We start from the raw sequence: 22,051 nt of genomic DNA, 5'->3' as shown, positions 1-22,051 counted from the left end.
TGGGAGTGAGGAGAGGGCAGGGAGGCCCAGCAGGTCTCCCCATCCCTGCCTGCCTATACCCAGTGGGGCATTTCTGAGAAGTGACCCCTGCCCAGAGCCTGGCCCCTCATGGTGCTCAGAGCTGCAAGCCTGGCCCTATCTCCTGGAACCACCAGAACCATCCCCTTGTTACTGTGGCCATAGCCTCCCTTGGGTGACCCTGGGCTTGGGAGTGTGTAAGAGGCTGGGCCTAAACCAGTGGGGTGGGCCAAGTCACAGGCAAGGCCCAGCTGTGTCACCACTTCCTGGAGCTGGTCCAGAGAGGGCCTGGGACTTCCCATGATCCCTCTGCCTCCTCCTTAGTGTGGGAGCCCACCCCAAGGACCAAGGGGCCCGGTACCACTCAGGACGGGGCTCAATCGTGGCAGGGGGGCTTGGATGGGGACCCACATCACCCTGATAAAGATAGGGGGACACTGTCTGGAGTCAGAGCAAAGGCCACTCTAGGGAAAGTGGAAGAGGAAGTGACAGAGCTGAGGGAAAGCAGGTTGTGCCCAGTGAGGAGCTGGGCCTGTTGGGCCTAGAGTTTAGATAGTTTGCCCTCTCAGTCGACTCTGTTAATAATAATAGCAAAAATACTAATAGTAACAATAATAATGATTTATTGAGCACTTCCTACTTGCTAAGCCTCTTTATATGGATTCTTTTTTTCATCTTCAAAATCAGCACCACAACAGCCCCTACTCTACAGATGGGAAAACTAAGGCCCAGAGAGCTTGAGTGGTCTGTCCACAGTCACACAGTTAGCAAATGGTAAGGCCATTTGAACCCAGGCAGTCGGGTTCCAGAGCCTACAGCACTCACCAGCTGGCCAAGGGCTATGGGCATCCAGAAATAAACAGAGAGCAGAGGATCCCCGCCCCCACCCCCAGGAGAAAAGGGATCTGGCTCCAGGACTCTCACCATGCCATCCAAAGTCGTTATTACCTGTCTGATGGCCTGCAGCAGGGCTCTGAGTGCCTCCCCCAGCCCACCTGCTCTAGCGCCATGGATGCCCAAGACTCCAAGACCCAGAGCGAACAGCTGCGTTGGGAAAAGAGAAATGGGTGTGCAAACAGTGCGAGAATCCTTTCTTCGGTCACTCAGCAGGAGCAGTCCCGGAAGCCGGACCCCTTCCATCTGGTGTGTCATGTCCCCAGACAGGCAGCAGTATTTCCAGATAGGATTCGGGGAGCCAATGGCTTCTGTGCACAGGCCAACAGCTCCCCCTGGTGTGCAAGCCAGGAATGGAGCTGGCTTTAGGAGCCCTCTCCCTCTTGCTCGGACAGAGGTCAAGGGCAATGCTCATTCTCCACAATTGTAGCCTGAGCTTGGTTTTAGACTCCATACGGTCACGCCTACCAGGGGCAATTCAAACCTACCCAATTATCAGAGGGCCACCTGCCTCAGGAGGCGAGGAAAGAGGCTCTGCCTTCCCATCCCCAGGAAGCCAGGGGAGGCAGAGCAGCGCACTGCCCTCTGGGCCTGGGGAAGCCATGGAGGTAGAAAAGCCTCCCTGGAGGCCACAGGGGCCCCTGGTGTCCAGCAGCTGGCCTGCCACCTTCTCTGGGGGAGCCCAGAGCCTCGGGCTGCAGGCGGCCAGAGAGGCGAGGCCTTCTGGACGAGGAGGCCCAGACTACAGCATCGTCTGGGAGGAGCTGAACCCCTCCATCTCTGTCTCCATCTCTGCCTCGGAGTGGCGCCTCTGGGAGCAGAACCACAGGAAGAGGAAGAAACCTGCAAGGGAAAAGCGGGTCAGCAGGAGACTAGAAGGAGAGACGCAGGGCCTTACCCAGAATCCAGGGACCTCCTCAGTGGGGGTGACCTGGGCTTCCCTAAAGCCCAGGAGAAAATCTCAGCGTCCCTCCCTGTTGGAAACCAGAAGGGGCAGAGCACAGAAACTGGCCGACCAATTGTCAGCAGGCCAGAGGGTGCCTTTGTGCAAATGAGGAGGAAATGCCCCTTTCTATGGACAGAAGGAGCCCCAAACCAGCTTGGCAGGGAAGGGGAAGCTCAATTTCAGCCCCTGACTTGCCCCCTTGACCTGAAGCCTTGAGCAGTCAACATCTGACCAGCCGAGCACCACCCCTGGGGCTTCCTACATGCCTCCCGCGGGCCCTACCATACAGCGAGTTGAACGTGGTGAAGAGGAAGAGCTGGGGCAGCAGGAAGACGTCAAAGGAGAAGAAAGCCAAGGCCCAGGTGGTGCCCAGCAGCACGGTGAGGCCCAGCACGGTGACGCTGTCCCGGCAGGCCCGCAGGTTCAGCGCCCTGTCCTGGGCCCGCAGCCGCTGCAGCACCCGCAACGCCCAGACCAGCACCACCAGGTTGAAAAGAGACGTGAGGCCACCGTAGCCCATGACCAAGATACTGTGCACCCAGCGGTTCTGCACCCAGCACCTGCAGGGGAGCAAGGAAGCGGGAAGTGCCAGGGTCGGTGTGGCGCCCCAGGCTGGGTGGGGAGGGGCGTGTGTACAGAGATCCTGGTATCTGGGCCTCTGGATGGGCTCTTGAACTTGGTCCTGTCTCCCAGGCCAGACCTGTTGCTTCTTGTCTGACCACACGTATGAAGTTCAGGGCCTGGCTTTCCAGCCAAGGCATCACGTTAGGGCCCCCTGTCACCTCGGCCCCGGCCTGAAGCCCTCCGTGTTCTCCTTTCCAGCCACACAGGGCCCTCTTATGCCTTTACTCACCTGAAAACTCTTCCTCTCCTCACTTCTCCATCTCACCTCTCTCCCCTTCCATGGCCAGCCCAGCTGCCCACTTGTCCAAAACTCTACCGGATCCCTGGCCCGGGGCCCTCTTCCTGGAGGCTTCTCCTCCCACCCACCACAAGGTCAACATCATCTCAGCACCATCTCTGTGCAAAGGGTGCCCTGCCCCAGGACCCACCCCCCCTCAGCTAGATGGGGCTCATGAGCAGTGAACAGCTGTGGCACATCGAGTGAGAAGCAGGATGAGGCCACCAAGGGCCGAGGGAAGAGCAGAGGCCTGGCCGTGGCCCCAGCCCTGCTCCCAGACCCTCCCTGAGGCCTTCATGCCCTTTGTGTCCCCAAGACATTGGCGAGACAGGCGGTGCCTTTCACCCAGTCACACACCATGTCATATGCTTTCCGTGAGTGAGCCCATCTGCTCCACATGAGGACCGTATGAGGCAGGTCCATAGTCGTCTCTGCCCCGCAGAGGGGGAACTGAGGCTGGGGCTTGCTCAGAGGTAAAGGTGGGACTTGAAGCTCCACGCCCAGAGCCTGTGTCCCTGTCCCAGCCCCCTGCTCAGGCCCCCGCCGTGGGCACCTGCTGCCACAGCCACAAGGGGCCTTGATTGTTACTTGGGAGATTGATGCAAGGTGCTCATGGATCATTCCTTTTCACTGCCACCTAACTGTCCCGCAGAGCTGGCTATGTTGCAACTTATTAACCTTATTAACATGTCGGAGGGCATTGGAGCTCCTTCCAAAGATTTGGTTATTGCTGTTCTGTGTTCAGGAATGCAAATAGACTTGGTAAGGGTTTTATAAATGCAGGAGAATAAAAGTCACGGAACCCCGGGGGAGAGGGAGAGGGAGAAGGGAGGGAGACTCGGAGAGGGGGGTTCTTGAAGTGGGATACTCTGTGACAGCTCAGCAACACTGTGCTTCCTGCCCCCGCCCAGTCCTCCGGTCCCCAGCACATGTTAAAAAACTACATTGTGTGGAGTGCCTTGGGTGGTTCAGTGGGTTAAGCCTCTGCCTTCAGCTCAGGTCATGATCTGGGGTTTTGGGATCGAGCCCCGCATCGGGTTCTCTGAGCAGCAGGGAGACTGCTTCCCCCCTCTCTCTGCCTGCCTCTCTGCCTACTTGTGATCTCTCTGTCAAATAAATAAAATCTTAAAAAAAAAAAAAAAACTACATGGTGAAGGAGCCCTAAGTCACACCTCTAAGAAAGCAGCCCCAACCCCACAGTGAGAGGAATGAACCCCAGCCCACCTCGCTTCCAGGAGGCTGAGAGGGGTAGTGGGGGGGGGGGGCCTCTGGAACCAGCCTGCCTGTGGCCAAGTCCCAGCTCTTCCAGGAACCACCTGGGTTTCCTTGGGTGGGGTTCTTCAGCAGCCCATGCCTCGGTTTCCCTAACTGTAAACAGAGGCTGACAGTAGGACCTACTCCTTGCTGCACAGTTTAAACAGGAGATAGGTCTACAGGGGTTCGTTCAGCTACTCTCCCTATGTTGGCCGTGAGAACCTTCATTCTTAGGGCACAGGAAGAGGCAGCAGAGTCTGTCCCGCAGACTGCCCAGGCCACCTGATACACACACGCGCGCACACACACACATGCCGAGCCCTGTCCCTGGGCATCCCCGCCCCCGCAGTGCTCTCCCTGCTGAGGACAGTCTGAGGGCTGGCAGCACTATGCAGGAGCAGATCAGGGCCACAGGAGCCCGAAGGAGCACAGCAAGGCGGTGGGAAGAGCGAGCAGAGTCAGGAGTGGGCTGACCTCCTGGAGCAGGGTCGGAGAGCAGTAGGGGGAGCTGGGCCGATCGCCGCACTCGGCCAGGAGCCAGGGGTCCTGCTGCCCTGGGCATGGAAGCCCATGAGCAGGCACCAGAGCTCATGCCGGTCTCCCTAGAGGTCGCCAGCCTACAGCAAGAGCCTGCCTCTGCAGGAGACCTTGGGATCCAGCAGAAGGGCTATGGCAAAGCCTGGAAACTATCCCTCTCTGAGACACGGCCCCTTCCTTGCCCCCCAGCCAGTGCCCTGCCTATAGGACACCCTGTTCAGAGCCCAGGGGCCCTTCTGCCAGAGCTAGGGAGCCTGCCACACCCCTCAGGGCACTCACATGGACATGTTCTGGAAGCCCGTGCCATTTTCTTGGCTGCCGGAGACTGGAATTGTGCAGGGTCCATATGCTGAGCTCTCAACAACAAGGAGCAGGACCAGCAGGGCTGGGACCCCTGAGAGGTAAGACAGAGGCTCAGCACCTGTCAGGTGACCCTGAGAGGGGCTGGTCATGGGTCCCTGGGGCTGCTAAAACAGAATTCCACTGAGCAAGCAGGGAGGGGAAGGTCTCTTCTGCGCCCCCAGGCCCTGCCATACGGTCCAGCTTCAGGGCACTTAGCCTGTAGGTCTTAGAGGAGGCTGCGCTCCAAGATAGTGTCAGTGAGGGCTCCAGGGTGGGATGGGAGTGGCAGTGGTGGTGGGGAGATGGAGCTAACAGGACAGAGGGCTGGCGGAACTCAGGAGGAAACCGAGATAGTAAAGAGGAGCTAGGATGGGGTTAGAGGTGCCAGTGATGGTGGTGTCAGAGACAGTGTTGAAGACGAGGATGAGCATGGTGGTGATGATGGAGGTGGAGGTGAAGGTCGTGGTAGAGTCAGGGGCAGACATATTCGTGGCGTTGATGGCAGTGTTGGAGGTAGACATGGTGGAGATGATGGCGGAGGTGATGGAAGTGTCGGAGGCGGTAGTGATGTTGGTAGATGTTGTTGGTAGATGATGGTGTTGGAAGCGATGCTGATGGAGGTGTTGGAGGTGATGGTGATGGAGGAGTCAGAGGTGATGATGGAGGTGTTGGAGGTGATGATGGAGGCGGTGGAGGTAGAGGGGACAGAGGTATTGGAGGTGGTGATGATGGAGGTGTTGGAGGTGATGATGATGGAGGTGTTGGAGGTGATAATGGAGCTGTTGAAGGTGATGTTGGAGGTGGAGGGGATGGAGGTGTTGGAGGTGGAGGGGATGGAGGCGTTGGAGGTGGAGGTGATGAAGATGTTGGAGGTGATGGTCATGGAGATGTTGGAAGTAGAATGGATGATAAGAACAGTAGAGCAGAAAGTAGCGGCGAATGTTGACAGGGATGAGCCGTGCTCAGGATGCGGTAACTATGATGAGGAAGAGGAGAAGAGAAGGGCAGGAGTGGGGTAGACACACTGTCCACTGTCCAGCCAGAAGCCTCAGGGAGCAAGATCGGAGGGAGGCTCTGCTTACCCCAGCCCACTGCACAGAGCTTGAGCAAGTATCGGCGGATGTAGATGTTGTAGACGCGCCCAAGGAGCAGGTAGAGATTGAAGCCTTCGATGGCCGTCCAGGTGAGGCAGCTGAGCAGTGCAAAGTGCAGGATGGCAGCCACTGCTGTGCACGCTGACCCAGGCACAGGGGGTGTGGCCGGCAGAGGACTCAGCAGGAAGGCGACATTCAGGAGCAGCACGGAGGCGTGCAGGTTCATGTGTATGCGTGTCATGGAGTCGCCCTGCTTCCTGCACGTGGAAGCATGACCTTCCATGGTCTGGGGACATCACCCAGGCAGTGCCACCCCCCAGGGCTCAGGGACACATGACTGAGGTTGGGGGTGGTGTCAGGGACTGAACAGCAGCCACAGAGCAAGGCTGGTCTCCTGCCTCCCAACCTCCATGCCCTGGAGGAGCACACCCTGCTCTGGGGGGTCAGTTAGATAAGAAGGAGGGGTGCTGAGCAGCAGCAGGTGGGCAGGCCCAGCCCGGGGGCAGGGGAGTACCTGGCTTGGAAGTGCAGCAGGACAGTGAGAATCGAGGACACAATGGAGATGCTGCAGCCCACCAGGGAGATGTATATGAGAGGCACCAGCAGCTCTCTGGGGACCGGGGCTTGGGACAGCTGCTGCAGGAAGGAAGGAGAGATGGGGGACAGAAGCATGGAAATGCCCTCCCGACAGTGACAGGGACCTGCTAAGACCTTAGCTCCAAACTCCCCTGTCGCACCACAAACCTCACTGTGGTCCTGGCTTTAAAAAAAAAAAAAAAAAGGCCTGGCAGACATAGTGGCTTTTGCCCTCCCTCAACTCCCATCTCCCCTTTTTCTATGAGAACCTCCCCTCCCCCACTGTCTGTGCACATGGCCGGTCCTACTATGTGTGAACAGGTGCACTAGGCCTGATTTATCAGAGCCCTCCCTCCTCCTGCCCAGTGACTGGTTGAGGGATGGGAGTGGGACACACTCTAATGCAGTGGGACCCAATCCCAAGACTAGTTGGCAGAATTGGGTAAGAGAAAGCTCTCATTCTACTTGCCTAACAGCTAGTAGGACATGAGCCTGGGTCTGCTAGCAGCCATATTATTATCCTGTGGGGAAATCCTGTCCGAAGGCTAGGCCAGCACAAAGCAAGCACGGCTGGGAGATAGATAGAGCCCTGTCTTGGTGATATTGAGCATCTGGATCAAGCCATGCCTGATGTTATGAAGCTATGTTAGTCTTCTTCAGCAACATGAGTTCATAAGTTTCTCTTTTACCTCCTTAAGCCCATTTGAGTTGGATTTTGTCCCCTACACCAACCTCTGCCTTGCTCCTTTTGCTTAGACATGGGGCCCTTTATTGCTTTGACTCCCCTCAGCTGGACTGGAGACACATACCATGAGAACAGCAAAGTAGCTGAGGTGATTGCAGCGGCAGAGCACCCTGGAAGGTGAGAGCTGCTCTGTGCGACAGCCCTCAGGGCTCCAGACCCCCCAGTAACGTTTACTGGCTCCTTCCTTCCAGAAGACACAGGTCACCTTGTAGCCTTCCTAAGGGAAGAGGCTGGAGTTGGGTGCATCCAAGGGATGTGGGGGAGGGCCGTGGGTCAGAGTCTGGAAATTGTAGGGGCCAAAGTTGATTTAACTGCACCCTAGTCAACATTTTACCAGGCACTGGCTGGGCTTTGGCATCAGACAGAACCAGATTCCAGCCTCACCACTACTCTGACTCTCAGAGTAACCTGGGCAAGTTGTTGAGCTTCTCTAAACCTCAGTTTATTCATCAGCAAAATGGGATCATCTATACCCAAGTCCTAAGGATGGTATTAAATTACAGGCAGTGAGGAATCTTGAGGGTCCAGCTCTGGCCGGAAATTATTTGTTCTGTAATCAACTGTCCCCTTTCCCTTCCTCCCAATGGAGAACAATGATGGTGCAGCCCCAAGCCCAGTGTTGGGGAGAGACTCACTCACAGACAACCTGGATGCCAAGTCATGTGGGTTGAGGGGGGGGCAAATGACACAGGCAGTGCCATGGAAAACCACTGAGGAATGAACCTTTGCAGGGGCAAAGCCTCAGAGGAAAAAAAAGGAAGTATGGGGGCACCTGGGTGGCTCAGTAGGTTAAAGCCTCTGCCTTCGGCTCAGGTCATGATCTCAGGGTCCTGGGATCAAGCCCTGCATTGGGCTCTCTGTTCGGCAGGGAGTCTGCTTCCCTCCCTCTCTCTCTGCCTGCCGCTCTGCCTACTTGTGATCTCTGTCAAATAAATAAATAAAATCTTTTTTAAAAAGGGGGAGGGGGGAATATGATGGAGAAATTGGGAGTGCAGCACAGTCCCAAAGAGGCTGACAGGAAGTCAGGGCAGAACACAGAGGCCCTGGGCTTTTAAGGGATGCCAGGGCCAGAAGAGTAGAGGCCTCAGAGCTTATGCCTGCCCAGCAGCCCTTCTCCCTTCCTCCAGGATCAGCTTCTGCATTTCTCTGGAGGACCCACGCCTCCCCCCATGGCAGGTCAGATGAATCCAGCCCAGTCCCTGAGCCATGTGACCCGGGCCTAGCCAATGCCACATTCCATCGACCTGGTTCAGAGATGGACACATGACCCAGCTGGACCTTTAGAACTCCATTCTGGGACCCTGGTTTGCACTGATGAGGAAGAGCCTGCTGGGAAGAGGGGACAGAGGTCTAGCACTTAAGCTGCCATCTTGCCAGAGTAGAGAGCCAAGGCAGGAAACCATTGCTGAGAAATGGAAAGAGGCTGAGTCAGGATGGCATTATATAAGCCCCTGGATCTAGCCATGCCTGAAGCTTGACAGCTCTGGACATTTTATTTACTTGAGTCAATCAATTCCCTTTTGTGCTTAAGCTGGCTTCACTTGGTTTTCTATCACTTGCAACTCAGAGTCCTGCCTAGGGGGCATCTGTGTGTCTCATTTTGTTAAGTTTCCAACTCTTGATCTCATTTCCTGGTCTTGATCTCAGGGTCCTGAGCCCAAGCCCTGGCACTGGGCTCCATGCTGGGTATGGCGCCTACTTAGAAAGAAAAAAAAAAAAAAAAAAAAATCCTGCCTACTGCAGTAACTAAAAACTTCTCTCTGATTCTTTTGACAGGAATTTTTAAACTATGATAGATTTGAAATCATTTGTTTCCAAAATGCTGCTACAGATTTGGGTTTGGTCAAGCCAAAGTTCAACAGGAGAGCCACAAGGGGGAAGGGGAGAGGTGGAAATGGGGGCACCCCCCAAAGTACCAGACTCTGGTTGTGCTGGAAGCTGATGCTGATAGGCTCGTTGAGGTTGCTCACGTGTCCCTGTCCCAGCTGGGCCCCCAAGACGCAGTTATTGAGCACAAGTGAGTTGGCATTCTGGAACGACAGCAAGAAGGGCTGACTGCAGGGGACTCAGGGAGACCCCCGCTGAGGGCTGAGAACCCCCCTTCACCAGCCCCTTCTCCCGGAGGAGAGCAAGGAGCATGCCGGTCACGTGGCCCGCATGGCCAACCTCGCAGCCTTCAGGCGCCCCGTCCCCTCCACCCAGAAAGCTGTCCTCTCCCTACCCACACCTCTCTGCCCTGTGTTGAGAGCATTCAGCCTCCATCCTAACTCACCACTATCCTCACTCACTTTCAAAGCCAAGGTTAAAAAGGCATCTTTGTCTATCTCCCCTAGGACAGGCTCACACATAGGTTTCCTATAAGTGGGCCTGCCCACCATTCTCCTCTTACTGAGGCCCGGAAGGGGCAATGCCTGGGGCCACGAAGGGCTGGTCCCACCCAGAGCGAGTCCCCACCATGAGGCCAGTGGATGATGTGGATGTTCACAGTGCCCCCAGGAAGGGGCCCGCGCCTACCCTGCTTGGCCCACCAAGGCACAGACCTGGAAAAAGTAGGCTGTGGAGAAGTAGATGCAGATGAGACGCAGCTCCCTGGGGCGGGCCCTGCAGGTGTCCTTGGTCAGCTCTGCCGGGAAGTGCATGGCGTGGGAGACCCCAGCCTATGGAGGGGGCGCAAACAGGCTCAGCCTGGGGTGCATGGCCTCTGGAGCCGGCCCAACACTTTCACTGCTCCCCACTCCTTGTGACGCCTTCCCGGCCTGACCCCAGGCATTTCATTTCTCTGAGCCTCCACCTGCAGAGCTCTCTCCCGGTTAGCAGGCTGCCCCTCCTCCCAAACGCGCTGAGGTCCCAGGCCCTACTTCCAGGCCGCCCCACCTTAAATGACCCCACCCAGCTGCGGCCCCTGGGGCTGGAGCTCCTCTGCCTTCAGCGCCCAGGCATTCAGTAGGAATCACATGGTCTTTGGATTCCCTGGCCTCTCCCACAGCTGCCTCCCTCCATAGACCTGCAAAAGCAGGAAGACAATGCCACCCTTGCGGGGCCACAGGGTACCCCCTTTTCCATCATTTGCATGAGGGACATCAGCCCCATTTTACAGAGGAGGCAACTCACAGCTAGGCGGGCAAACTGGATTAGTTTGGGTGGGGGAGGGGAGTCAGGACCTTAAGCCCTGCCTGTCCCCCAATCCCGGCCCCCAACCACGACCTCTGACCTGGGAGTACTGCTCCATGGTGGTGCTGTTCAGTGAGAGGCCTGCGAAGCCGCAGCCCAGCTTGAAGATCAGTGACTGGATAGAACGTGTCTGCAAGGTCAGGTTGTTGCCCCTGAAGCTGGCATTCAACAGGCTGTTCTCCAGTTCCCGGATGTTGCTGAGGGCAAGAGAGCTGACCTGGGTCCGCGGTGGACTTGGGGGATGGAGGGGCCCCAGGCAGCCTAGAAGGACGGGGCTTCTCCCATCCCCAGACCTCAGCACGCAGCGCGTCCCTGGCACACGCTTACCTCTCCACCCCACTCATCCATGTCTCCTGATTACCTCTCTATCTGGTCCAGCTTTGCTGACACCTCCTTCCGGAATCCTTTTCTAACTCTTCTCTAGTGGCTGAGTGAAATGCCTGATAGTCCCTGGGCTTCCCCGGCCACTCACCAGCCCTATCCCCTCACCCGCAGCTGCGCACCCATTAAGATCTCGGACCCCAGAGAGAGCCCAACCCGAGTCTTGTCCCTCCTTCCCGGACAAATGCAGAGACGGGATTCTGCACCAGGTTTCATTGCCTCCATAGCTAAAGGCCCCAGCCAGAGATCAGACTTGATGAGGGCAGGGCATGCTTATCCTGCCTCTCCAGAACCTAGTGCCAGGCACACAGTGGGTACTCAATAAATGCATGTTGAATAAATGGATTAACGGTCCACACTGGACAGCCCTGAACCACTGACTCAAGGTGAGAGCTAGGGGTAGGAGGCACAGCTGACTCTAGGTGGACGAGGGAATCTTCTGACTCACTCAGGAAGAGAAGCCAGTCTGCGGCCTTTGGATATGGTCTCCAGTTTCTTCATGCATCGCAGGGGTTCTTGGGATGTGTCTGCAGGGAGAAAGTCAGACCTCTATTTCAGCCTCTGTCCCTGAGCCTTCCACCCCAGCCTCAGTCTTGCTGCTGCCCGAGGTGGCCGTGGTGCCCCCTTTCAAGCTCCCTTGGTTCAAGGGATCCCCCTTTCATGTCACAGCCAGGGGCCTGGGCTAGGATGGCCCCCCAGTTCAGCATCACCCTCTTACCCATTGTCTCACTCTGAGAAGTCATGAAGCACAGGCAGAGGAAAAAGGCCCCCCGGCAATCCATGCCTTGTACCCGGTCTCTTCTGAGAACCGGCTTCTGCCCTAGAAAAGATGCAGGTCACTGTCACCGTGGTAAGAGAGTGACCTCTCACTTCAGGTGTCTCACATGTCCCAAGTGTAGGACGTCTAGCATCTTAATTGATCCTCGTTACTCTTGCATTTCACAGATGGGGAAACTGAGGTTCAGGGCGGAAGTGGTCTTGCTCTGTATGAGGTACCCTGAGTCAGGTCTTTATGACTCCAGAACCCCTGACCATTTGTTCAGAAATGGCTGTCAGTAACAGCTTTGCTTGAGTCACTCCCCGTCCCCAAAAATGGGCTCTCTAGGGGCTCCTCTGGGCCCCTGATTTCATCCAGGAAAAGACACTTGGAAGCAACATGTAATCCTGTCCACCTCTGTCATTGATCCACGTGTGACTTTGGACAAAGATTTGTCCCTCCAAGCTTTTGTTTTCTGTGGTTTTAAATTTTTTTTTTTAAGATTTTAGTTATCTGAGAGAGAGAGAGAGAGCACAAGCAGGGGAAGTGGCAGGTGGAGAAGCAGGCTCCCTGCTGAGCAGGGAGGCCAGCGCAGGGCTCCATTCCAGGACCCCTTGATCATGACCTGAGCCAAAGGCAGATGCCTAACCGACTGAGCCACCCAGGCGCCCCTTCTGTGGTTTTAAAATAAACTAAGACATTTCTGCTTAAATATAGCAAATTTATGTCAAATCCCCTGAAACTCCACTAAACCGAGAGTGAGTGAATAAAATGGGCAGAGAGCTGCACAGACAGAATGAAGAGAAAGAAGACAACAGCAGGCAGGAAAAGGTTAGCAAAACTCTGGAGATGCCAAAGCAGGTATCACCCCGAGTGCCTGCTGTGGGGAGAGGTGTGGAGTGAGGGGAGGGGAGTGGGAAGGGGACACGGAGAAGCCTCACAACCCTGGGAACACTTGAGAACTAGAGGCATCAAGAACCTCTAAAAACAAGGATGAGGGGTAAAACAAAAAAATGGGATATAAAAGCTTGTGAGGTTTTGGGTTTTTTTTTTTTTTTTTTTTGGAGAGAGAGAGCACATGTGTGAGCCTAGGGTGGGAGGGGGCAGAGGGGCAGAGGGAGAGGGAGAGAGAGAATCCAAGCAATCTCCACACTCAGCAGAGAATCCAACATGGGACTCGATCTCACGACCCTGAGATCATGACTTGAACTGAAATCAAGAGCCAATGTTTAACCAACCAAGCCACCCAGGTGGCCCAACTGTGAGTCTGTAAAGTGACCAGCTGGGGTCCCAGATTTCCTCCTCTACCTGGGGTGTCCAGGACCACTGTCACAACCCTACCATCCTCAACGCCACCCCAACATAAAGTTCATTCCCTGGAGACAGTGCATGATAGACAATCTAAGGGGAAGGATGGGATGCCATTCATGTATAGAAAAATTAAGCCATGTTCCTTCCCACCTCCTCCTCCACTCAGCTTCCAGAAGCCTGCAACAGCCAGGTAGTGATGCTCTAAGGCAGAAGAAAATTCTTCTCTAAAGAACTGGCCATTCCAAGAAAAATATCCTATCGTTACAGATGTTTTGGTGCTCCTCAATGAAATGCCCAGGACCAAACTTAGGGTGAAGCTTTCCCAGTCAACAACTGGGAACTAACACTTAACTGCTCTGACAAGCAGTTAAGTGTTAGTGCTGCACTCTCAAAGATGAATGGTCAACCAAGGATCACTAGGTATTTTAAAGCACATACCCTCTCTCAGAAAGCTGCTGGAGGATACGCTCCAAGAGAACAAGGGAGTAAATCATGAAAGACAACATAGGGTACAGGAAATCCCACCAGAGAAGAGGTGAAACTACTTCACAGAAAATGCAAGAAGCTACTCCCCCCGGGTGTTGGTGGGACAGCAGGACCAGGGTCTATCCTGCCCAGAAGGCGGCAGGAGAAAAGAAGGTTCCAGGATGGAACAAATAAACAACAAATAAAAGGAGAAGAATATAAAGAATTGGATGAAGTGTATACAAAATCTTTCTGTACTTTTTTTTTTTTTGCAACCTCCTGTGAACTGATCGTTGTTTTCCAAAGTAAAAAATTCAAAGTTCAGTACAATGGAATGCCATTTCACTATCAAAAATCATGATGTCATTAAGGACATAAAAGAGGAGCACAGTATACCATTCACTGCCTAGAAAGGGCCAGTAGAACATAACACACACAATGGAATTACATGTATGGAACTTTATGGTAATATACATGTTTAGGCCTAGGAGCGTATCTAGAAGAACAGTCACCAAAATGTTAATAATGTTATGGGGAGGAGGATTCCTTTCTTTTTTAGGTTTTCCGGTACAGTTCAAATTTTCCACGACAAACATGTATTACCCTCGCAACAAAAAAACAAGTCTTTAATGCTTAGAATTTTTTATGTTCCAAATGACTACCATTATGGAAAAATAATGGTGGCCTATTATTTATGAAAAAAAAAAAATCTTGCAAAGCAATGTAATCCAATTCTTGTAAAAGTCACATTTTTTTATAGACCCAAGTTCTGAAAGCTGTGGGGGTCACTTGTGTGTGGTGAGGTTCAGACTCTTGTTTTGGGTGCCCCAATTTCCCAATGTTACCCCATACATTACAGTTACACATTTCTCAATTTTTATTTACTCTTAAGAGAGTTGTTGTGTTTTTAAGGAGGCTCCCCACCCAGCATGGAGCCCAACACAAGGCTTGAACTCATGAACCTGAGATTAAGACCTGAGCTGGGGATCAAGAATCAGATGCTTGACTGACTGAGCCACCCAGACGCCCCTGCTCTTCAGAGAGTTTAGAAATTTACATCTTTCAAATCCAAACAATAAGTAAGTCCACAAAGGTGTAAATGCAAATGATCTCTGTCTCCTGTGTCACCCAACCACTCCCTTCCCAGGTAGTCTCCCCCAGGTAACTACTGCTGCTAGGGCTTGCTGAATCTTCCCAAGTCTCAAATAAATATAAGGATATAAGATTCTCCTCGTCTTACATGAAAACTTTTTTGGCTTGGAAATACATCTTGGAGAGCTTTCCGTAACAGTACCTAGAGTTTCCACTTTTTCTTTTCCAACTGCACAGTCTGACGTTGGAGGGAAAAGCACTAACTTATTCAGCAGATGCCCTCAGAACAGCAGGCTGTGTGGGTTCCAGTCTTTGGTTCCTTCCAACAGTGCAGCTGTTCTGACAACATTTCTCCCACGTCCAAGTTCACCATCCACCCATTTTTGTTTTACGTTCAAAGCTTCCTTACCATCTTCTCGAAACTCTTTACATAGTAGGGAAATTAGCTCGTGGTCTATTATGTGAGTTGCAAATATGTTTCCTGTCTTATCATTTGTCTTTGTACATTACATATGGTCCTTCTGCCGTGTATAAGTCTTTTTTTATGTGTATAATTTTTGTGTGACCAGAATTACCAGTATTTTTCTCTTTTGGCTTCCGGATTTTGAGTCAAAGCTAGAAAGGCCAACCTACCCTACTCCAGGTATAAAGGAATTCTCCTAAGTTTCTGGTAGGACTTGTGAGGTTTCATTGTTTACATGGGAACCCTTAGTTCATTTGCATCAATCCTGGAGTACAGTATGAAATGGGGATGTGATACTTTTTTCTGGGTGCTCCCATCCATTTATCTTAACATTATTTATTAATATATGTGTTTATTTGAAAAGAGACTAGAAGGGCTCCTGGGTGGTCTGGTCAGTTAATCATCTGACTCTTGGTTTCTGCTCAGGTCATGATCTCAGGGCTGTGGGATTGAGTCCTGGTCGGGCTACGTGCTCAGTGGGGAGTCTACTTGAGAATATCTCTCTTCCTCTCTCTCTGCCCCTACCTCACACCTCCCCCGCCTCAAATAAATAAATCTTTGAAAAAGAGAGAGAGAGAGAATAGAGACTTTGGTTGGAGTCATAGAACACTGGGTTCTTAATCATTTGGCCACTTGGTTAGCTACTCGGCTGTGTTATCTTGGGCAATTCTCAGAACCTCAGAGAAGAGAGGAGGGAAAGATCTGAGGAGACAAAGGAAGTGCTGAAGGAAACAATTTGAGACGTTTCAGATGAGAAGACTGACGGCCCCATGTTGCAGACAGGATCTTGGGTCATCTTGTCCCCTCCCTCACTGTGTGAATGGAGAAACTGAGGCCCAGACCACAATGTGGATTTGACCTCCAGGGTCTGGACCATAAGGCTTGGACCCCAAGCCCTTGGCCACCCTGCTCTGTGTCTACAGAGGGAAGAGGGTGGCCTAACCCCATAACCAGCTGGAGAAATCAAGGCCAAAGAAGAAGTGAGACCTCCTCCAAGTACCCCAGATGGCTGTGGTTTCCACTCCCTTTCCCAGGGGCGAACCACAGTCCTCACTTCCACTTGAGACTTCAGCACCGCTCTCCCCAGCCCTTCAGAGTAGCCACTGTGCCTGGTCACCCCACACCCTCACCCCTCTCACCATCTACCCTGCAGCTCCTTATCTGGGGCCTCCTGGGAAACAGAACTCCCTTACCTGATGTCCAAGATGGTTCCAGTGGATCGTGGGGAAACTGGAAACCACTAAGAGTTGGCCTGGGGTTATAGCAGGCCAGTGGTCAGGCTGGGACTCAAACCCAGCACTGTAGACTCCAAGTCAGCTGCCCTCCCCGCGCTGTGCACTGCAGCCTCTCCAAGACGGCTGGGGGTCTGAGTTGCTCTACAAATGAGTAAGACTCTGTCGAGGCCAACAAAGAGATGAGGAAACACGCAGAGTGCAGGCCACAGGCTTTAGAAGATGCAGATTTGATAATCAGTTCCAGTAGTCAGTGCCTGGGCCATGACATTGGGCAATAAGTCCATTTCTCCATGCTTCAGGGTGTCTTGTCCATAAAGTGAGGCCAAGGAGACCTATCTCCCAGGAAGAGAGACTCAGAGACATTTTCACATTCCCCACTGCAAGTTCAGGGCTCTGATCCAAAGCCCCAGCCCAGGATATATCTGAGCATAAGACTTGGGACCCCCTGCCTTCCTCCCTGGGGCTGACCATGCATCCCCCCCCACCCCCCTGCAGCCCACCCTGTCTCCCACAGCCCCAGGCCTGCTGATCCAGTCACACCCCTGCATGTGGCCCCGCTGCCCCCGGCAAACAGCCACTCCTGCCAGACACAGGCTGGAGCTCCCACCGCGGGCCTCACCACGGCCTGGGAGGTGAGTGAACCCATGGTCTCTGAAGGAAATCCCTGACAAGTAGCACTCTTATCCCCATTTCACAGGCAGGGAAAGGGAGGCCACGCTAAGGCCCAGCCAGAGTCTGCGACCAAGCCAGCACCAGAGCCACTTCCCTGAGACATACTGTCCCCAGGCTCCAGTCCAGGTCACTCTGAGAGGAAGGGCACCAGCTCGCATTGCCCAGTAGAAACTTCTGGGCTAGAAATTTCTGGGTAGAAACATGTGGACCCTCCCCCATGTCATCCGTGGTACAGATTACCAGATTCACCCCATTTTACCAATGAGGAAACTGAAATCCAGAAAAGTCTAATAACTTGCCCTAGGCCACAGTGGGGAGCTAGGATTTGAACCCAATGCCTAACCACTCCTTAATTTAAATTGCTCTTTAAAAAAATAAATAGAGGGCCACCTGGGTGGCTCAGTGAGTTAAGCCTCTGCTTTCAGCTCAGGTCATAATCCCAGGGGCCTGGGATGGAGTCCCAAGGAGGGCTCCCTGCTCGGTGGGGAGCCTGCTTCCCCCTCTCCCTCTGCCCTCCCCACCCCCTGCTCATGCTCTATCAAAGCAATAAATAAAATCTTTAAAAAAATAGATAGGTGGAGAGATCGACAGACTTCTACATTCCCAGAGATTCTGGAGTTGCCACCAGAGGGTGAAGAGGATAAGGGCGGGTCCCCAGCCGGGAGCCCCTAGGATGTCACCGATTCTGGGCCCACCAAGGCAGGGACAAGCCTGGTGCCTGCTGGGGACCTACAGATGAGGACAGAGAGCTGCGGGAGCAAGGAATGGTGCTGCCCGGTGAAGCTGACCTGTGGGGCCGCTGCTGTCCAGCTGCTGCGTCGCTGTCACCGTCCTGTCCACAGAGAGAAAGAGAAGTTGGATGTGTGTGCCGGGGCTGCCTCTCTGCACTGCTCAGCCCAGGTCCTCAGACCTCCCCTTCTCTCTTCACCCCGTGCCCCCACACCACACCACGCTCAGGCTTCACTTCTTCTTTCCCCGCCAGCAGCCTTTTGCTTCCTCTGAACTGGTAGCTGGGCAGGACATCTCTTGCTCTCACCCTTACCTGGTGCCTGTAGCACTTCCGGGGGGTAGCTGAACCTTGCAGAGGCGCTCGGGCTGTGGGGAGGCGGGGGAGGGCTGGCCCACGTAGCACCTGGCAAGGTTTCAAGACCCACCTCCGCTCTACGCCTTTTTGGCCTCAGTTTCCCCACCTTCAGGAAAGGGAGAATGATCCCGCCTGACCTGACAGACAATTAATGGGACTGAGAAGGCCCCAGCCTCAGGCGAGGGCGGGGTTTGACAGCCTGGCCTCAAACCACAGGCCTGCCATTTACCGGCTGGGGGACTTTGGGCGAGTGACTGAAACCCTCTGAGCCGCAGTTTCCTCTCTAACATGGAGATGAGACAGTACCACCTCATGGGGTAGTGTGGCACTTCTGGGAGGTGATGCTGCCAAGCCCCCAGCACTATGTTTCACAGCTGTGGAAAGGCCTCGCTGGGAACGGAGAGCAGGGAAGACCGGGCCAGACTGTGGCTAGAGGCTGGTCCGCCTGTCCTGCTCCAGCTACTTCCTCCGCAGAACCCCCAAGGGGAAGGGGAGGTGTCTGTGTGAATTGGTGGGAGGCAGGGTGCTCTCTCTCGCTCAGCCAAACTCCCTGGGAAAATTCTGACTCAGGAATGTACTTTCCTTTCCCCAAGGTGAGATGGGGAGGCAGCAAAGGGGAGAAAGCAGTCAAGTCCCAACAGGGTCTCTCTTCCCTCTTCCCCCACCCAAGCACAACCCACAGGCGGTGGCTCAGCCATCTACGGGAAGCGGGCAGAGAGCTGCGCCTCTGAAGGCAGCAAGACTTAGGGGGAGCGCAGACCCACGTCTCCAGGCCCACCACCACCGCAGCAGCAGGGACATCCATGCACCTGTGACCTGATCCCTCGGCTACACTCCTGCTGGATGACTTGAGCAAGCCTTTGCCTTTCTCTGCACTTGACCCAGATCATGACCTCCAAGCCCTTCCTTCTGAGGTCTCCTAGCCACTTCTAGAATTACAACACCAGCAGTCTTCCTCCTTATGCTTCTTGCGAACCCAGGCGGCTGCTTTCGGGGCCCAGGAGGAGGCCCCGCTCACCCTGATGCTCCTCTATTTTCCACCCGGGATCTGTGCCAGCCTCACTATGCCTTGCCTCTGGTGGAGTGCTGGTTTTACCTCACCCTGCTCTCCAGACCCTAGAAACCATGGCCAAGACCCTCCCCAGCTCAAAAGCCAGCAGTGGCTCCCTATTGCCTTCATGGTCTAGACCCATCTGGCTTCTGTGTCTGCCCACTTCTGGATGAGCTTGCCACAGTCACACTCACCTCTCTGCTCTGTCCCAGCTGCAACACACACGTGTGCTGGGCAGGACCCCAGTTCTTCTCCATCTCTCAGGGGCCCATGGGGCAGCTCCTGTCCTGCTTCCGCTGAGAAGGCTGCGCTGTCTCTGACTCCCCTATTAAACATCCCAGATACCTGAGCATTAAAAGCATGCCAGTCCCTCGGTCAGCACCCCAGGCAGGGAGAAGGGCAGCAGGCCACCTCCCACCCCCACACACACACCATCCCCAGTGACATGTCTCTCCCCGTAGGGCTGCTCACCCTGTGATCAGTGAAGGATGGGAAGGGGGACCGCCAACAGGACATGTCATAAACTGAGTCGCACCATGAAAAACTCATTTAGTTTTCAGTGTTTTCCAATCCTGGTTGCATCTGAGAGAAGGCTCCATTTAGAGCCAAATTTTCTCTAACTCCTCTCTTCCCCTGCCCTGTGTCCTTATTTTATTTTTCATTCTTCAACCTTTTATTGGACACAGAAAATGAGATATCTGATTTTGAATGATTTTTGTATTGTGGCAAAATATACATATAATTTACCATTTTGACCCTTTTGTGAGTGTACAGTTCAGTGGCCTTAATTACACGGCCGTTACCACCGTCTACCTTCTCCAGAACTTTCCCACCTCCCAAAGGGAAACTCTGTCCCTGTTAAGGAGCAAGTTCCCTCCCCCTTCACCCCCTCCCAACAGCCCCTGGCAGCCACCATTCCCATTCTACTCGGCTCTATGAACTTGATCACCCTAGAAACCTTATGGAAGTGGGATCACCTAATAGTTCTCCTTCTCTGACTGGCTTATTTCACTTCACATGGATCAGCCTTTCCTTCCTTTTTAAGGCTGAATAATATTCTTTTGAATGTACAAATAGACCAATATCATTTATCCATTTGTCCCCTGACAGACCCTTGGGTGGCCTCTACCTTTTGGTTCTTGTGAAAGGTGTACAATCACGTCCCTATTTAACAAAGAGCCAGTTTCTAGTTTCTCAGTGGTGTTGTGTGTTTACACGGTATTTATTTTTATGATTTTCTTCTATTTATGGCGACCGATGCCGATTTCCTACTTACTCTAAAATACCCGTACGTCTTACAACATGGAAATGACGGGCAGGGAACGTGCTAGGTGTCGATGGCAAAAAGTGGCAGCAGGGGTACAAGACAGAACTTCTGGAATGTGGAAAATACCAACACAGTCCTCTGTCGAAAAGCCCACTGGGCTGAGCTGGGGAAGGAACCCCTTCGGAGGGCTGCCAGGAGGCTGACACCAGTGGGCAGTCTGGGGGTGTGGGTTCAGGAACAGTAGGGACAATGTTAAGTAACACTGAGTCAGATTGGGGCTCTCAGACCTTCTGGTTTTGTGCCTCTTCCAAGCCTGTCCCTTGATCTCTGATTCTCACTTTTCTCACTGTAGGCTGGTGGGGCGGCTGAACAGTGAGATAATTCCTATGAACTGCCATGCTTCAGGTCTGTCCCCATCTTGGTTCCATGACAGGTGGAATCTCCCCACCTGCTGCAAGGCACATAATTAGGACTACTTCCTTTCTTAAGAGAAAGGGCCCAGCTGTGATGTTCTAACTGGAACTGAAATTCACTGCCGACTCAGCCTCCTCAACCTTCTCCAGCCCCCCTGCTGCCTCCAGAAACTCTGGGAAAGAACCTGGGGCTCTTGGCCCATTGCTGTCCTTACCAGCCATGGGACTCTGGGTAAGTCTGATCCATAAGCGCCCCCTGAGCATTTCCTCAGCTTTGGAATCCTTTGGTAGTCAGTTCTTTCTGGAAGGACGCGGTCATTTCTCTCTAAGTGATGTTCTCTTCCTCTGTGGTCAGCTGCGGCTTCATTTGTACCGCGTCATGCCAACTTCACGAAACCCCACACTTTTTGCAAGATTTGCAGTTTTGCTGGTCTGTTCAGTTGCTTCATATCTGCAGGGTTAGAAACTCTGATAGCATCCGATGGAGGCCGCTTTAGGTGGGGGTATGTGTTGTGGTAGAGGGAAATGCAATGAACGTTGCAAGGCAGGTCTTTGGTTTCTGTGTACCTTGGGCCGGGGAAAGGCAGATACTCAGTACTCTGAGCACACAATCTAAATTAGGGTTAATCAGGACTTAAGGCTAATTTTTCTACAACACTTTTAGTTTCCTTTTCAAGGCAAAGTCCTGATGCAGTCTGGCTGCCCTCGCTATCTCTGTGAAGTTTCGGTTGTCTTTTTAGAAAGATTCACCGCAGGGGCGCCTGGCGGTCTCAGGCGGTGGACCACAGGACTCTTAACCTCATGGTCCTGACTTCAAGCCCCACGGTGGGTGTGGAGACTACTTTAAGAAAAGCGGGGGGGGGGGGGGTTGGTTCACCGCAGTTGCCTTCCAGGTACAGGATGCCCTGAGAGGCGCCTGACCCCACCTCCGCTCAAACCGCAGACACCTTATTCCCAAGGGCAGAGGAAGCCCCACAGCCGCGGGGCACACGCCTGAGCGCCTTACCGTAATTGCTTGGGGACCGCCAGCCCGACCCTGTCGCCAGCAGGAAGCACCGAGGCGCTTCGGAGAAAATCTCCGCCGGGTGGGCCAAGTGCACCACCACGGCTTCTCCACGTGCGTGAGGTTACTTTGGTGACCCTTTTGTGGTACAAAGGGGAAACTGAGGCCCGGCGACAGGCAGAGCCTTGTTGCTTCGCGGCCGCTCAGCTGCATTGCTGACCCTAGGAAGAAGGCAGGTAACAAAAGTGAACACTAGGTCAGCGCGCCCCACGTGCGGAGCCTAGGACAGGCGCTGCCCACTTCTGCTGCAGGGCGCCTAGTGCGTTGCTGGCGCTCGGGAAACCTGAGGCGGGAAAGTCGAACCCTGCGGGGCCCCCAG

General features: G+C 53.8%; 1 protein-coding gene across 6 annotated transcripts; it reads right to left on the bottom strand.

Annotated features, from left to right (window-relative positions):
- Positions 1-624: 624 nt before the first annotated feature.
- On the bottom strand, positions 625-21,027 carry LOC111157394 (adhesion G protein-coupled receptor G5). 6 transcript variants are annotated; one of them, XM_022518765.1, is made up of 14 exons: positions 20,885-21,027; positions 19,184-19,314; positions 17,643-17,686; positions 11,578-11,679; positions 11,308-11,386; positions 10,519-10,675; positions 9,848-9,964; positions 9,224-9,337; positions 7,372-7,524; positions 6,501-6,622; positions 5,975-6,243; positions 4,830-4,944; positions 2,141-2,418; positions 625-1,755 (listed from the first exon to the last, which is right to left on the bottom strand). In XM_022518765.1, the coding sequence occupies exons 4-14, from the start codon at positions 11,639-11,641 to the stop codon at positions 1,655-1,657; spliced, it is 1,569 nt and encodes a 522-aa protein (XP_022374473.1). In that variant the 5' UTR covers positions 11,642-11,679; positions 17,643-17,686; positions 19,184-19,314; positions 20,885-21,027; the 3' UTR covers positions 625-1,654. The 6 variants fall into 6 exon arrangements, with proteins under 6 accessions (XP_022374473.1, XP_022374468.1, XP_022374472.1 ...); XM_022518760.1 differs by lacking the exon at positions 20,885-21,027 and adding an exon at positions 19,461-19,572; XM_022518764.1 differs by lacking the exon at positions 20,885-21,027 and adding an exon at positions 16,141-16,514 and having other exon boundaries at positions 19,184-19,205.
- Positions 21,028-22,051: the final 1,024 nt, after the last annotated feature.

This window comes from Enhydra lutris, unplaced genomic scaffold, assembly GCF_002288905.1.
Source record: "Enhydra lutris kenyoni isolate GAN:26980312 unplaced genomic scaffold, ASM228890v2 scaffoldscaffold54, whole genome shotgun sequence".
NCBI lineage: Eukaryota > Metazoa > Chordata > Mammalia > Carnivora > Mustelidae > Enhydra > Enhydra lutris.
This window is presented reverse-complemented; position numbering and strand designations above follow the sequence as displayed.

What these genes read in the sequence shown, in the direction of transcription:
- LOC111157394 (XM_022518760.1), bottom strand. Translation starts at nt 19,538, where the DNA reads ATGAGTTTTTCATGGTGCGACTCAGTTTATGACATGTCCTGTTGGCGG. An exon ending in AGACTGGCTTCTCTTCCTGA is followed by an intron (nt 10,676 to 11,307) that starts GTGAGTCAGAAG and finishes TCTTGCCCTCAG; the next exon opens with CAACATCCGGGAACTGGAGA. An exon ending in CCACAGCCTACTTTTTCCAG is followed by an intron (nt 9,338 to 9,847) that starts GTCTGTGCCTTG and finishes CTGTCGTTCCAG; the next exon opens with AATGCCAACTCACTTGTGCT.